The sequence below is a fragment of the Haliotis cracherodii genome, unplaced genomic scaffold, assembly GCF_022045235.1.
Source record: "Haliotis cracherodii isolate W230 unplaced genomic scaffold, xgHalCrac1.p SCAF_8, whole genome shotgun sequence".
In the NCBI taxonomy this organism is placed as follows: domain Eukaryota; kingdom Metazoa; phylum Mollusca; class Gastropoda; order Lepetellida; family Haliotidae; genus Haliotis; species Haliotis cracherodii.
Genome location: NW_027266341.1, coordinates 43,578,098 through 43,596,073, shown reverse-complemented (window position 1 = coordinate 43,596,073; position 17,976 = coordinate 43,578,098). Strand labels below are relative to the sequence as shown.

Sequence of the window (17,976 nt, the reverse complement as noted above, 5' to 3'; positions counted from 1 at the left end):
TCATTTGTTGTTCTTTGCTAGGGGGGAGTCCTTATGGTTTAGTCTTTTGGTCTTGTATTTGGCCATTATCTTCTTAGACCTTTCAAACACTTGAAGGAGCACTTGAAGTTTGGATTTCTAAAGATTGTGAAGTTAGTTGCTAGGGATAGTTTTAAAGAATCACAGGACAAAAGGAACGGGCATGACGCCAAAGACTTAAGAGAGGAATTTCAGTACTGTTGCTAAGGTCTGAAAGTTTTTGCCAATTCCTGCTCAACCATTATGTGCTAGGTACCATGGGCCATATCTTATTGATAGGAAAGTCAGTGATACAAACACCAGGCCATCTTAAAAAACCCACAGTTTTATCATGTCAATATGATAAGAAAATATCATGAAAGAGTGAGTGAGTTTGGTTTTACGCCACTTTTAGCAATATTCCAGCAATATGGGACACCAGAAATGGGCTTCACACATCGTACCCATGTCGGGAATCGAACGAGCGAACGCTGTAACCACTAGGCTACCCGACCGCCCCTATATCATGAAAGAAATGATTATGAACCTACTTAATGTCTTGCCACTGTTTCTCCTGTAGATATTGCATCAGATTGTGATACTGATAACAATTGTGACTTTGTAAAGTTTGATGGCTTTCTGACTGTGCTACTCCTTAGCTAAACAAGTCTGAAGTTTTAGCTAACTTAGATGTTAAGTTAGCTCATTTGTCAGAGTTGATTTAATAGTTTGGCTGTACAAATTTAGTGTGTCATGATGTAGAAGTAGGTGACGCTGTACATTTGAAACAAGATCCCTATCAGATGAACCCAATCAAACATGAATTTCTGAAGAAGGAAGATCAATACATGCTGGACAATGACATTATTGAACCAAGTCATAGAAACTGGAGTTCGCCTTGCATTCTTGTGCCAAAGCCTGATGGTAGCCTGATGACTCTTACTCAATACCCGCGTGGGGACCCGGGGAAGATAAGAATGTGTCCTCGGCACCCCATTGCTGGTCGTAAAAGGCGACCGAATTGGGCAGCCTGTTTTCCGTTGGCTGCGACCTTGTGTTTGCAGAGGAAGGGAGTCTGGTGGTTGAGGGCGACGGAGCCGGCAATAGCGCTCCTTAGTCCAACACACCACTTCGACCCTAACTTTGCATAGACGGGCGGTAGAATGGGCCAGATTCTATCAATCGGCTGGTCATGTCATGCCCTGTGCATCAACTAAAAGAGTAGTGGCCAGATCCTCAAACAAACGACATACCCATCCCCATAGTAGAACAAAGCAAACTTAGGTTTTCCTTATCTTTTTGTATCCAATGGAATAGAACAAGATGGTTGTGGTCAAATGTTTTGGTGGCAGATACTGTTTTGGGGTCAAAATGCACTTTTCTGTTGTAAAAATAAAGAGAAAATCAAATAAAGTCCACCAAAAAGGTAGCGTATGCATTAAGTTCTAATATTAACATCTATGTGATAGTTTACACATACTAGACTTGAATTATTATTATTTTTTAAATTATAGCCTCTCACAAATTGAGTTATTAGTAAAAATAAGCTAAAATATGGTGAATTTTGCTCTATTTTCATTTTCCATTTATTGGAAAAAGAACCCTTATGAATTATTAGTATTATCAACCAAGCCATTTGCTATCTGAAAATGAGCCGACACGTCTTATGAGGAGATGACAGTGTTCATATTCCACATAACATTTATGATTTTTCACAAAATTGGTAATATGTTATCCCTACCCCTATTTTGTCAATATGTGCATTTTCTTTATTCACACTGTGAATTATTAATAATAGATTTATACAACACATACCTATCACTGTTTGCAAATACCTTTTCTGGGATCTCTAATAGGATATTATTAAAGATTTTACTAAAATCAATGATTATTTAAGCCACCGAGGAGGTACATTTGAAGGTCAATGACACTTATAAGGATAAGTTCTAAATTAATACATAAATATACTCACACGCAAAAGAACATAAGTCGAGTATGCAGTATACATGTTATTTATTTTCAACAGTAAAGACAAGAAATACTAATAGGGCAAAGTTTGACAAAAATTTGACTGAAGACAGTTTAATGGATTAAAATTAAGACAGATGACATAATTGTTTTTTTCAAATGTTAAGGGCTTACACAGTTTCGGGTCAATACCCAAAATGTCAGTCAATACCTGGTGTGACAACCATGAGCATTGATCACTGCCACACACAGAGTGGATCAAACGATTTGTGAAGGCCCTAGGGATCCTCCTGCACACATCCAGAGCAGCTGTGCGTAGTTCATCGGCAGTTGTAGGGACTGGGCGCACATTGTGCAGACGCCTATGAACCTCATCCCACAAGTGTTCGATGGGGTTCAGATCAGGGCTGAGGGCTGGCCACGGTAGAACACGGATGTTGTGTTGTTGCAGAAAGGCCATGGTAGCTCTGGCAACATGGGGACGAACGTTGTCCTACTGGAAAATGTGTTGTCGATGTTGTGCAAAAAATGGAACAACGTGGGGTCTGATCACTTGGTCGATATACCGCTGAGAAGTGACGCCGTGTCCCCGACCTTGACCAACATTCAGATGGCACATGGGTCCAAGTCTCGCATTAAGTCCAATCCCTGCCCATATCATGAGCACTGTCAGTCGAGCACTTTCACTTGCAGTTAGGAACGGATGTCGCTGGTGTTGACGGGTAATCTGCCGACCTTGTCGAGGTGTGGTGACCCTAGGACGACCGATCCGAGGAAGGTCATCTGTGGTCTGTGTAGCATTGTTTCGATGCAGGAGACGGTAAATTGTGGTTATGTTAACGTTGAAATGGCGGGCAACATCTTGGACAGACTCTCCAGCTTCCAAACGTCCGATAGCCTGGTTTCTCTGAATTTGAGTTAGGCGTGGCATTGTTGACCAAGGAGTGGTAGGTCCAAGAATCGGCCACAGTTTTATACCCGCTACAGTTCGTGACAGTTCGTGCCAGTTCGTGCATTTTCGATTTCGCGAGAAATGGGTGCATGATACCCACATATTCATTGAAATGGTGCGTTTTGGCGATTCGTTTTTTATTTTGCGTTTTTACTCGTGGATTCCAAAATGCAACCACAATTGTCGATAACACCATCAGGCTTCACTACATGCTTAAACTCGTATCAATTTATGGTTCCGTGTTTGTTACCTATTTGCTTAAAGCCACTTGCGTTTCTTTTGCGTGTGAGTATAGTATTAAAAATGCTACAAACGCACATACAAGTATCATTACTGGTTCTGGGTATGCTTGGTAAAACCCTATAGAATATACAAAGAAACAAAACAAAAATGTGGACAACAAGATCAAAATAACTGCTTCCCCAACGTTTCAGAGCATAGACTTACTCCTTCATCAGGTGAATTAATGGTATGAAGCAGATAACAAATATGTTTTCCTGTAAGAACACGAAAGTAATAAGATAACAAAGGTGGAAACTTCGCAAGGGAAGCCAGCAGTTAAATGGCGCTGATAGGTAATAAGCAATGGACAAATGAAACATTTAACAGTCTCCGAGTCAATGGCAGAGGCACCAGCAGCGCAAGTCCAAACCCTAGAGGATGTATGTACCAGATCCCCTGCAACTGTGACCACCAATACATTGGAGAAACCCTCAGATCCCTCAACAAAGGGGAAAAGAACATCAGACCCCAGTCAACAGACTAGACCTGAAATCCGCTATTGCCGAACACATCATCAAGAATCAAGACCATAACATCATGTTGGAAGCAACCAAAGTCCTGTCTACCAACAACTGGCGACAAAGAAAACTTCATGAAGAAACTACATCTGGAGACACCAGCCAGCCATGAACCATCACCAGGGAACCTATCTGCTCACTGCTTACTTACTTACTTACTTACTTACTTTGGAGATTTAACGTGCGCTTTCCGACTGATGCGTATTACGCACACGGGCCCGGCAAGGCCATTTAATGTGTTTCCGAAAGGGGCGAAAGTGGTGTGTGCAACCCAAGAGGGGGCTTTAGGGGTTGCTTATATAGAATTTTGGAATTTTGAGATTTGGAATAGATGCCGATGGGGTTGGGGAGGAGAATTAAGGGAGCTGGGTATGGTGGATGTTTGTTTGTTTATGTAATTTTGATTGGGTAGATTATAGTGTTTTTAGATGCGTTTTATTCGTTCCGTTTTGATTAAGAATACGCCTAAGGCCTTGAAGTTTTTTTCTAGTTTATTTTGTGGGTTTAGTATTGCTTCTAGAGTGAGAGCCTTGTTTAGATTCAGGGTGGTTTGTAATGCGGTTCCATGTGTTAGGTAGTGTGTGCAGTGGATGAGTGCGTGTTCTGGGGTTTCTAGTTGTTTGCAGTGTGGGCAGTTACCTGTAGTATGTTTTTTAAATGTTTTTAGATGGTTATTTAGGTTGGTGTGTCCTGTTTGGAGTTTAGTGATTACTCTGTCGATTTTTTTGGATGGATGGAGAATTTTTGGTTTGGTTAGTGGTTTGCTGAGTACATTTTTGATTTGGCTATTTTAGTTTAGATAAAGGTTATGCCATTCTTTTGTTTACGCTTTTAATTTCTGATTTTGAGATTGGTAAGTTGAAGCTTATTTCTGGGATTTTGAGGGATAGTTTAGCTGCTATATCGGCGTTTTCATTACCGTATATTCCTACGTGGGCGGGTATCAATAAGACGGTTATTTGTTTGCCTGCCTTAGTTAGGTCGTTGGAGCTTTTAAGTATTTGATTTATTAATTTAGGTCGGTTTTTGGTATTTTTGTTTTGGAGGGCTTGCAGTCCACTTAGGGAGTCGGTAAGTATTAGGATTTTTTTGTGGTTTTTGGATTCTTGATTATGGAGGGCTGAGGCCATGCCCATTAGTTCTGCCGTGAATATTGATTGGTTATTTGGGAGTCGGAAGGATTGTGTGGTTTTAGTTGGTTGTGTGGTATGGACTCCGAAACCCGTGTGTTTGCAGGTCGGATCTGAGGATCCGTCCGTGTAAATGTGACACCAATTTGGCCAATTTTCGTGTATGTATGCTAGTGTGGTAGTTTTACCTATGTTTGGGTCGGTTTGTTTATTTATTTGGCTAGCTAGTGTTGTGTCTATTTTGGGTATTTTAAGTTTAGGGGTGAAGATATTTGATTGTTTGCAGTTTTGTTTAAGATTTTTAATTTGGTGTTCATTTAGGTAGTTTGTTATTCTTTGGGATATTGGGGTAAGTAAGGGGTGTTTACGAGCTAGAGCTTGGTTTTGGGGGGCTGATGTTTTGGTTTATTAAGTTTTGGATGAGAGGGTTTGATTGGGACGCGGCCCAGAAATTTAAGCTTAGCTGTTCCCTGCGTAGACTTAGTGGCATTTCTCCTGTTAAGGCCTGAAGTGAGGTGTAGGAGGTGCCATGATGGGTGCGTGTAATTAGTTTGAGAGCCTGATATTGTATTGAGTCAAGTTTTTTAGATAGAGAGTTGTTTAGGGCGTTGTATATGGCGCAGCCGTAGTCTAGTTTTGATCTAATCAGTGATATGTAGAGAGAGAGGAGGGTATCTTTGGAGGCTCCCCAGTTAGAGCCAGTTAGGCATCTTAGGGTGTTTAGGGCAATTTTAATGCTTTTAGTGCGGATCCAGAGGGCTCCGTCATCCTCGAATTTCGATGTGTTTACTTTAGGGGATAGGCCCTCGAATAGATCGTTTATCATTATATTGAAGAGGGTGGGGCTGAGGATGCTCACTGCTTGGGACTTTTTGCTTTTTTTATTGTCTGTGCTAATTATCCAGCTGGCTTCCATTTGTCCATTGACATTTTTTATTGCTATTACCTATCAGTGCTAATTAGCGCCTGTCTGCCGTTTGCCCATTGTCCATTGCATATTTCCAATCAGTGATAATTTAAGTCTTGCTGTCACATATCAGCGCTTATTATCTGCTAAGTGTTGGCTTCCATTTGTCTATAGCTAATCACCTATCAGCGCCAATTAACTGTTGGCTTCCCTTGTTAAATTTTCACCTTTGTTCTCTTATTACTTTTGTTGTTCTTACAGGTCCATTTATATGTTTTCTGCTTTATAGCATTAATTCTACTGATGAAAGAGTAAGTATATACTCCGAATTGTTGTGTTCCTCATAATACAGACGTTGACATCCATAAATTCTCTACTTTATGTGTATCACTTCTAAATGCCATTCAAAGACTACATAAAGGTTTCTAAACCTCATAATCTGACATATAAATCAGAATATTTATGAATACACTACTGCTCTCAATACCCCATGAGTGCACTATTATGATTATATTTGTAATTACTTACATATGATACTTCATAAGAGAAAATAACTTGAACCAAAAAATGCGTACAATTCATTATGACTAGACTGTCAAATGTAGTCAAAAACGAGATATAACCGAGAAATATCTTTAATCATGGCATAAAAACAATATTGTGGCTATGTAGCCATGCTGCGTTCCAAACACACTTCTGCACTTGTACATGGCGTACGTAATGTCGGTTTTTAGTTTCCACAAAAAGCAGTAAATGCATTATCGTGTCACTGGATTTTCTGCCTGGTCTATTTCTTGATCCTCTAGTTTCTTTAAAGACAACCATCGCATGGAAGGCAACAGACAACGCTTATTGTTCATGCAATTTGTGTGAGTGGCATGTGTTACCGGTAGGGCAGGACATATTTACCTTTTCCACTGATTTTAAGTTATCTATTCATATAATTTTCACGGGTATTTTGCTGTTACGCCCAATGTATTGGCGGACAATGGAGGCTGGCTGTTCTCTGGTGTTGACATTGTCTAACTTTTTAAAAACTATTTTGTTCTGTTATCTGCTGCAATACTGAATTTTAAGATGTTACCACATTTATGGTATAAAATAGGTTTGAAACATACATGTACTAAGCTGTAAACTGGCTTTGGATTTATGTTGCTGAAAGGAACAAAATATTTTTTTGTTAATGACATGTAACACAATATCAACATGCTTTGATCATCATAACATGTTCATGAAAAGAGTGGAATATAGTTATTGGTGTCATTTATTAGTTACCGCCTCTCGCTTGCGAGTCAACACGAGGTACGTTCACATACATCTACTGTCGCAACAATCTAGGGTCTAGAAGAGTCAAGAGAAATGTCAACTGTTATACGATGTTAAATCGAAACACATTTAGACATTAAATTCTTGATGAGCTGAATAGTTCATCACTTTGCTGTGATAAATACAGCAGCAAGCGGGAGTCGAGCAAGGATTGTAGAAATGTACATATCTGAACGGACATGTTTAAGCTCTTGCTTGGTGTTGATGTTGTCGTATTGTAAGCAGACAGACAGACAGACAATAGTTTATTAACGTCTCACTCCTGTACATACATAAAACAGCTTCATACAACTTGACATAGATAAAATGTACAGAACCATTCAATAGAATTATGAGAGACGAATTATCACAGAATTTATACATAAATGATATAAAGATGATATAGTAAAAAGTTATCCATATAAAAGATGTTTTCTACGATTAAGAATTAAAAAGCAGACTTTGGCAAGTATAAAACACACACTGGAGTCATTGAAAATAAAACAAAGTTTGTCGACATCAGGCATATCTAAAACATTATAAGACTTAGCAATACATTCATTAAAAAGAGTTGCCCTGATATCATCATATAATGCGCAGTGAAACAAAACATGGACCTCGTCTTCTACGCTGCCATTACAATGAAAACATCTTCTATTATTGACAGGTACACCTTCGTATCGACCGGTTTCCACTCGAATAGGAGCCACACCACATCTAAACTTGGCTAGTGCCGATCTATAGTTTTTGGGCATCTTATTTGAAACATAGTATTCTGTCCCATATACTTGTTTGCAACATCGATACATTCTCAATTTATTAAGCCCATTTCGCCCCTCTTCCTTTCTTAACATATCGCTCCAACGGGTAACATATTCATTTTTACACCATTGTTCCACCTGTGTACAAACAGAAAATTTATCAATAAAACCTGTAGCGTTTAATAGATGTCCTAAATCCATATTATTAAACTTCTTTCTTACCCTACCATTCCAATTTTTACAACCATTTACAGCGGATCTATCAGCCCAGTTAAACACATGTTTGTTTAACCTACTAGACATATTCTTAAGGCGACACCATTGTCTTGCTACACTTTTCCACTGTCTGACAACAGGCGGTATCCATCCCATGTCCCCATTTATAGCGACGTTAGGGGCGTATTTGCCGAGTCCCAAATAAAATCTAATGGCCCTATGGTGTACAGCATTTATTGCTGACACATCGTAATTACCCCAGATAGCCGCCCCGTAGTCAAGAACAGACCACACCATACTATCGTACAATTTGGAATATGTTTGGAAATGCATACCGCCTATTGTCTTAACTTTGGATATCAACAGACCCAAAGCCCTATTAGCAGACTTCGCTGCTGCACGTGCCATTGCAGTAAAATCTAAGTGGTCTGTGAACAGTAGGCCAAGATAATTATACTTAGCAGCAATGTCTAAAATCATATTTCCGACATTAAAAACATGCGTCGTCTGTATGACAGACGGATTTCTAAAATGGACAATTTTAGACTTTTCCTTATTGATCTCGATCTTATTTGTGCAACACCAAGTATGTAAAACATCTAACAGTAGACTGAGATCAGCTTCATTCTCAGCTAGCAATGCTAAATCATCTGCATATGCTATTGCTGCAATATTAAAATTGTCTACAGTTACACCAATATTAAGACTGTTGAGAGTATGTAATAAATCATTTATGAACAAGTTAAAAAGCAAGGGAGATAACAAACACCCCTGTTTTAAGCCACGGTTTACCGTGAACCAGGAAGTAAAGAAACCATTCACTCGAACACTGCATTTAACACCCTTGTATAATGATTGCAAGGCAGGCAACATTTTGCCTCCAATACCATGGTGAGAAAGTTTATCCCATAAAATGTTTCTATTAACACAGTCGTAAGCTTTCTTAAAATCTATGAATGCAACAAATGTAGATTTTTTTTTTACTTTTCTGTTTTCTATAATTGCTGTTAGCGTTTGGACGTGATCGATAGTAGATCTTTTTTGTCTGAATCCGTTCTGTGAATCATGGAGTACATCGTTAGCTTCTGCCCACAGTTGTAGTCTTCTGTTAAGGATACTACAATACAGTTTATAAATGGACGTAGTCAGGGTGATACCCCTGTATGAGAGGGGGTCTCTAGGGTCCAGGGTTGAGCACTTTGGAATGGGACTAATTATGCCTTTCGACCATATTTGAGGAATCTTTCCTGTATTAAAACAATTATTAAAAATATAGTGGAGCGTTTTAGCGATAGCATCAGACTTCAGCACCTCGACGGGGATTTCGTCAATACCCGTTGCTTTTCCTGTATGAGCCTTATGGATAGCAGTCTTTACTTCAAATAGACTTATGCTGTCGTTGAATAGAACATGGTCATTGGCGCTCTCACCGTCTCTCCTAGAAGCTAACTTCGTGTCACTGTCTCCATTTAGTAAACCGCTAAAGACATTTTTCCACCTTTCCAACACTATGTCCTTGCCCACACCCACATTCCCATCCTCCATAACTACTGCCATCGGTATTGTCTTGTGCCTCTCCGACCCTACACCTACACGTCCTATCTGTCTCCAGAACTCACTATCACGAGCCGTACATAATTCATCTAGACTGTTCACGGTCTCTTTCACATATGCACGTTTAGCCTGTTGTACACTTTTATCAAACTTCTTACGTAAAGTCACAAAGCAGTGTTTCAGAAATTGTTTATCTGACTTAGTCCTGCATTTACACCATTTCTTTTCGGCTTCACACATCTCGTTCCAAAAAGTCGTCAGTGAATCGGACCACCATGGCTTCTTGCTTCTCCGTCGTTTATTAGAAGTCTTGGAGTTCAGCATATATGACCTACTTTTCAGCTTACATCTCATTTCTTCTTTAACCAAGCTAATCAAACTGTCTGAGGCTGCGTCGATATCACATTGTGTCACATGTGAGTTCTCCAAGCGCTGGATAATGTCATCTAAAGTCGTCAAACATTCCGGTGATGACATAAAGTCACGTGGTATATCTGACGTACTGTATTTAGTCACTCTGACACCTTTATCACGAATGTCCACATCCTCATGAATATGTTCAATATCACATGTCCATCGCAACAACGAGTGGTCTAACTTGGTGATTAGATGCCCGTCTACCTTACCGACAATATCTGCATTACACGCTAATACATCTGATCTAATAACCTCAAAATTCTGAAAATTAGGAAGATATTCATATGGCACAATACAGTAGTCAACCACTGACTGACCTCTAGATGATACATATGTAAAATCATTCAAAACAGCGTTTCTCCCATTGAGAATACAACAATTAGAGTCAATCAAAAAATCTACAAGGCGCCGCCCGTATGCATTGCATGTGAAATCCACCACATTTCTGTCTTGGATATTGTCTATTCCTTCAATAAAATCAGTCTGATCGCCGCATCTACTATTCAGATCTCCACAAATATATAACAGTTTTCCAATTGTTTGATACTCAAGTATTTGCGATAGCAAAGTGTCCAAAAAGTCAGCAACACATATATTTCTGGTGGAATGTTCAGGGGGTAAGTAACACACACATATGAAATATTTAGTATCACAATAATGCTTATCACACAGTTGCAACCATAAAATCCCTTCATGGTTGTTGTCTACAACGGTTATATTATACATATTATACAAAGACTGTCTAATAAAAAAAACAACACCCCCCGAGCCGTGCTTCGCACGTACGTGTAGGGCAGTACGGTTATGGCCGTACCACACGTAGTTATCTAGACACAGTTTCTTGTCTGCATACAAGTGCGTTTCTGCCACGCCCACAATATCAAGGTCACAACATAGTATTGATTCACTGCGTATTACATGATTGTCACTCTCACCGTCACAAGACCATCCCGCCACATTCCAAAATCCGCATCGGACCTATCTCCTCCATCCTCTTCTATGTTGTCCATAGCCTGATGTACCCCGAGTGTTTCTCTCTTCGTCTCGTATGTCACATCCACGCCGGTTCCCCTTGACTGACTCCCATGCTCCGTCCTCTGCACGTGCTCTGTTATCATCGCAGTTGTCAATTTCAGACTGGGGCCATGTATTTCGGTGTCGATTGCTGTCAATATTGTCTCGATTAGATCGGTTCACTTGCAGACGGGAACCTCTTACTCTCACCTTGTCATTTCCAATCGCGATGGCGATCGTTTTCAGGTTGGCTTCATGTAGTCTTTGTTGACGAGTCTTGTCATTCATAATAAAAATGTCTTTAAAATTTCTGGAGTGTTGTAGCTTTGATTTGGATTGCAGGATCAGTGACTTGTCCTCCATTGAGCGACATGTGGCTACAATAACACCGGGGTAGCGTGACTCCCCCCTGTTCGACTTCCTCTCAGCATGTACTATGTCCACATCTTTTAATCTCATACCATCTTTGAGAACACTATTTACCTTATTTTTCACATTCTCACCTTCAGACTCTATAACATTCCGGAAGATAAGGTTCAGTTTGATGAGATCTTCTTCTTTTTTGCCAACAGCTGATTTCATGTCGTTCAGCTGTTTGTTTACATTGTCGATTTCCGTGGACTGTTTGCTGTCGATCTTGCTGATTCGGTCGTTTATTTGTTTAATTTCACATTTCATATCTTCTCTGACCTCCTGCAGCTTTATGTTTACTGTTTCCTCCATTCTCTTGATCATATGTTTCTCGAATGTATCCATTTTCTTGGTCAGAGTGGCAGTGAGAGAATGCATTGCGTTGACTAAGTCTGTCATACTTTTATCTTCTGAATGTTTTTTGTCAGAGTCATTTCTCACCTCATGATCACTCTTTACTTTCTTATGTTCACTGTCCTGATCATCTGCCGAGAGCGTTCTCTTTCTTCTGGGACTTGTGTCTTTCACTCTCTCACAACTCGAGGTAGCCATTACCGCCGACACAAAACTTTGTGACAGGCCCAAGTCCATCGCGGCCTCTGTTTCGGTCATTTATATATTTATCTTAAAAATAATATCACAGATCGTTAGTCCGATTGACCACTCGTCCCACACAACTTACTATTTCTTTTTGTGGTTTGGCGATTTAGCTTTATCGCTTTTTTTCAGAGCATCTCAGAGCAAGGTACACCAGGTACCAAAAATGTTTAATCGGTTTAGAGGATTAGAGAGAGTGGAGGGTGGGACGGTGGAGTGTGCCAATCTCTAATAGGAAGACAGAGATCATACCTGATGACTAAATATTAGCTGAGATAGTGATAAGGATAAGATCTTATGAAACCTATTTAAACTCACATTCTAACTTAACGATATACTGCTTTGGACCCAATCTTCAATAGCATTATTGCGCTGAGTATTCTCTGTTGTATATTTTGTAAGTGAATCGTGAAAGGCAGTTGCACGCTGGTAATTGTGATCTAGATGAACATTATGAAACGTGATATTCTTATGATGATGTCTGGTTATAAATTCAAAGAAGACAGCTTTCTCGACATTGCTGACACATGTTGAAATGTTGAAAAAGTTGTCCGTTTGGATTGAGCCCCCTAGAAATGTCCCTAAACTCTACTGGAGCATTCGTCGTTTTGAACACCCTGGATGACCTAGGTTATGTCCAAGCCTCCAACACTGACAAGGCAGCTACAATGTTCCACCTATAGTAGATGCTTTCAAGCAAAACATGTTGAGAGCCATGTTTCAGACGACTATATGGCTGCTGATATATCACTCATTTCATCTGCAGTCACAGATCATATGTCATATGAACCTGAAGGCTTGAATGACAGTGGCAGTGGTGGCAGAGAATAAATATATCTTACTTTATTTCATATCTTACTTCACATTTACTAAATTTTCATACATTATTTTATACCTACATTAATTGTGGAGTTTGTTGTAAATTCCTAAAGGATTCAGCACACTGATTTTGCTTATAAAATGAGCATTGCAGTATGCAACCTGACTTGTTTAGAGCCATTTATTTGATTTACTAAATTTTGACACATAAATGTGCATTTTACCACCAAAAAACATGTCTGCCACCAAACGAAATCACCACAACCATCGTTTTCTAATGCATAAATGACATCTTGTGAAGAAAAATGTGGTTGTTCTTTGTTCTACTGTGGGGAGGGGTTACTCCTAAAATAAGCCTCTTTTTAAGGGTTGGCCGCATCTTCATATTACGCACAAACGTTTTGTATTTAAAGGATATTGATGTCAAACATGACAATCCAGTGACTGACATCAAATAATTGATAAAACTTAAGACCTACATAGAAGCATTGACCTTGTCCAGGAAGAGGTGACGCAGTACGTTCATCGTCTACACTACTAAGTGAATCAATTATTAACATCACTGAAACATTATCACAAAAGATGCAAAACCTCACTGTTCCTTTTGTAATATTTACTTTTTATTTCTCAGGATTATTCAGTGGAAATTTACCTGACAATGTCATGGATAGACGAGAGACTTATCTTCCTGAACTACTCCAACTCCAAATGGCTTGAGATCGACACTAAACTAATGGCGGACGTCTGGGTGCCAGATGTCTACTTTCGGAACGAAAAAGATGCTTCTTTCCATGAGGTGACGGTGCCTAACAAGTACATGCATCTCTATCCCGATGGCCGTGTGAGATACAGTATGAGGTGTGTTAAATATTTAAAAAAATACTCAGTTATGAAGTAATGATAATGAAGTATGCAATGATAAAAGGTATGTGTGTTTCTGTGTGTGTGTGTGTGTGTGTCCGCGCGCGTGTGTGTGTGTGTGCGTGTTGTTGTGATGCGTAACAGGCATGACTACACACCAGCCAATCAGCTGTGATTAATTTTGTGTAGATCCCACTGCAGTCACAGTGTATTTTGACAGCAAACAAGCATGGCTGAACCTGTTAAAAAATAGCCAAGATATCGATTCGAATCGTGCTAAATCCATTTTTACAAGGCTATGTAAAACTTTGCATTTAGGACAATAGGTGAGGTAGGACTTGTATTGAAAATCCTAATACTTACCGACTCCCTAAGTGGACTGCAAGCCCTCCAAAACAAAAATACCAAAAAACGACCTAAATTAATAAATCAAATACTTAAAAGCTCCAACGACCTAACTAAGGCAGGCAAACAAATAACCTTCTTGTGGATACCCGCCCACGTAGGAATATACGGTAATGAAAACGCCGATATAGCAGCTAAACTATCCCTCAAAATCCCAGAAATAAGCTTCAACTTACCAATCTCAAAATCAGAAATTAAAAGCGTAAACAAAAGAATGGCATAACCTTTATCTAAACTAAAATAGCCAAATCAAAAATGTACTCAGCAAACCACTAACCAAACCAAAAATTCTCCATCCATCCAAAAAAATCGACAGAGTAATCACTAAACTCCAAACAGGACACACCAACCTAAATAACCATCTAAAAACATTTAAAAAACATACTACAGGTAACTGCCCACACTGCAAACAACTAGAAACCCCAGAACACGCACTCATCCACTGCACACACTACCTAACACATGGAACCGCATTACAAACCACCCTGAATCTAAACAAGGCTCTCACTCTAGAAGCAATACTAAACCCACAAAATAAACTAGAAAAAAACTTCAAGGCCTTAGGCGTATTCTTAATCAAAACGGAACGAATAAAACGCATCTAAAAATACTATAATCTACCAAATCAAAATTACATAAACAAACAAACATCCACCATACCCAGCTCCCTTAGTTCTCCTCCCCAACCCCATCGGCATCTATTCCAAATCTCAAAATTCCAAAATTCTATATAAGCAACCCCTAAAGCCCCCTCTTGGGTTGCACACACCCTTTTCGCCCCTTTCGGAAACACATTAAATGGCCTTGCCGGGCCCGTGTGCGAAATACGCATCAGTCGGAAAGCGCACGTTAAATCTCCAAAGTAAGTAAGTAAGTATGTACAGGATGATATATGTTGGAGTGTTAGTACTGGATGTCTTTGGGTCAGGTCGCTTTTGTGCTGGCGGTTAGGTACCTTTCTCAGGGAAGAGAGGCTTCGAATCACAGCTACAGTATAGACATAGCCGCCTGACATATTTTTTGCCGTGACATTTACTAGAAAAAAAATATTTAAGAAGCTCCCAAATTTATTCAGAACTGATATGTAAAGAAATAACATTGTTGAGTTCAATCTTCACAGTAAAGTGTGGGGCGGTTGGGTAGCCTTGTGGTTAAAGTGTTTGCCCGCGATCGATTCCCCACATGGGTACATTGTGTGAAGCCCATTCCTGGTGTGCCCCGCAGAAATATTACTGAAATATTGCTAAAAGCGGCATGGGCATCCGGGGAAGAAATAAATGTGTCCTGAACACCCCATTGCTGGTCGTAAAAAGGCGACCGAAATGGGCAGCCTATATGCCATGGGCTGCGACCCTCAGTCGGCAGGGGAAGGGAGTCTGGTGGTTGAGGGCGACGGAGCTGGCAATAGTGCTCCTTAGTCCAACACACCACTTCGACCCTAGCTTTACCTAGACGGGCGGGAGAATGGTCCAGATTCTATCAATCGGCTGGTCATGCCATACCCTGTGCATAAACTATTTCGCACAAATTTTCTTTATCTATAATAAATATATTCTAAATGTTTGTCCTATAAGTATCAAACTTGCTCAGAGCCCAATGCCCTATACCCAGAAAGCAGTGGCTCACTGGCCAATCCGGTGATGCTGACCTCCGAATTCTGTACTTCTCCAATTGATTGTCATGGGCCGAACCAGCTTAACTTATGATTTGGTAGAATGCTGTAGCTTTTCCTGTCAAACTTGTTGGAGAATACCACAACTATACCCTCGGTCTTTGCAACTTGGAGATCCGCTGCAGCATAAGACTGTCCTTCATGACACCCCATGGCGGGTGGGGAGAAAGGGGTGCAGAATTACTTTCCTTTCGACATGGCTTCCCAACACCCTGGTTCAAATAGAAGACACATAAATTCTGACAATACCTCGTCTGACGAGAATACATCGATTCGATCTAACTATTGGCCATTTTTTTAGTAATTGAAGCATGTGACAAAGAATCAATGAAGCTTAATCCTTTTGCAATCTCCAAGGATATCGCTGGTATCTGCGGAGAGGTTTCAAATGTCACTTAACTTCGTTCCGGTTCTCTCCATGTAGAGTGTTCAAAGAATGAGTGAGTGAGTTAAAGTTTAACGTCACATCGGCAATATTTCAGCCATATCGTGACGAAACAAAATTTGACATTAACAATATATATTAAACTGTATAAAATTCTGCCGACGAAGAGCAGTACACTAACTAGAATATCACAGATTTTCGTGAAACTAGTTTGAGAACAAGTAAAAATAGATAGCTAACTAATCATTTAACAACACATTTTTAAAACGGGCTATAGATCGCCACCAACTGAAGGTTGATCACCGCCCTGGGAACCATGGGGACTTACAGTACTTTTGCTACCTGCATGGACCCCAGTCGGATTTACATAATCCCTTCAGTTGTTGGCGATGGCTGACAAATTTAGCCAAACATTAAAATGACACATATACTACTATTAAAAACGTGGAAGAAATAAATATACTTTGAAAGAAGGGTCTTATATACCCTCTCAGGGGGACAATAATTTTACACTACTTTAACCCCCTTCGAGGATATAGCCACTAACAATCTCAGTTATTGATTTATTCAACCAATTTCAAAATAAATTTATTTTACAAAACATAACAATCAAAATTTGTGAATTAAGTCAATTTCTTTTAAAAAAGCAAGAATTAAATGAGAACTTACCTGATGAAAAAGATCCTTGAGCGATAAAACTTTGAAATATTTATCCCTTGTGATGGAAAACTCAATGCAGTCAAGCAGGACATGCTTGACCGTGATTCTTTCATCACAAGGGATGCAGAATGGAGGATCTTCACCTTTCAACAAATATTCATGAGTATATCGAGAATGGCCAAATCTTCAAATCTGTAGGTATAACCGATATTTGCTTTTATTGCATGTAATGTATTTATACCCACTTGGGTGTCCCACTTCTTCTGCATTAGATCTCTGATGTAACATCTAATAACAGGTCTATAATCATAATAGGGTATGAGAAGTGGTGTGACAGATTTGTTGAGTGCTGCCTTAGCAGCAGCAGCAGCCATTGTGTTACCAACGATCCCAACATGGCTGGGTAACCAACAAAAAACAATGTGGTATTGGCCAGTAGCAAGATCATTAAATAACTCAAGAATTTCAATTAAAAATGGATGTTTACAAGACATATTTTTAATAGCCTGATGGCACGAAAGTGAATCTGAAAAAATAATGAATTCTTTATATTTGGATTTGTTCTTGATATATTTTAGTGCTGTTAAAATTGCGTGTGCTTCTGCCGTGAATATGGAATTATTATCGGGTAATCGTGAAGATGCTGTTCTGAATCCAATGACAGTGGCACTAGCAACTGCGCCACTATCCTTGGATCCATCTGTAAATATAGATTTATAAGTGTCATAAGTGTTTCGTAATTGATTGTATTCTTGTTTATAAATTAGTGGATGTGTATCAGATGTCTTAAGTCTAGTTAATGTGAGGTCTACATTTGGCCTTACCATTTGCCAAGGAGGCGATAAAAAAGTTGTGTGGGAGCTATATCTTGAAAGTTAATCTTCGCAGCAGAAACGACTGATTTTATTCTTATTCCAAGTGGTGGAACAAGAGATATTTTCTTATTGTAAATATCTCCATAAAGAGGATTAAATACGCAATTAAAAGCTGGATTTGACTGATAAGAATATAATTTAGTGATGTATTGTAAAGATAGTTTCAGACGGCGTTGTTTAAGAGAGGGCTTTGAACGGATCAGTGACCTGTATAAGTGTAAGAGGGTTGTCTGATCCCCTCCCAACTTTGAATTGGATACAACTTTTAAC

General features: G+C 39.5%; 1 protein-coding gene across 8 annotated transcripts in view; it reads left to right on the top strand.

Moving 5' to 3' along the window:
• LOC139450440 (glycine receptor subunit alpha-2-like) overlaps positions 1-17,976 on the top strand; it is a 302,790-nt gene that overhangs the window by 102,447 nt on the left and 182,367 nt on the right. For all 8 annotated transcript variants that reach the window (XR_011652225.1, XR_011652226.1, XM_071232142.1 and 5 more), the window contains one exon: positions 13,480-13,706. Coding sequence is in view for 6 of the 8 variants with exons in the window: in XM_071232142.1 (XP_071088243.1) it covers positions 13,480-13,706 (227 nt within the window). In the remaining 2 variants the exon portion in view is untranslated. The remainder of the gene's footprint in view (positions 1-13,479; positions 13,707-17,976) is intronic.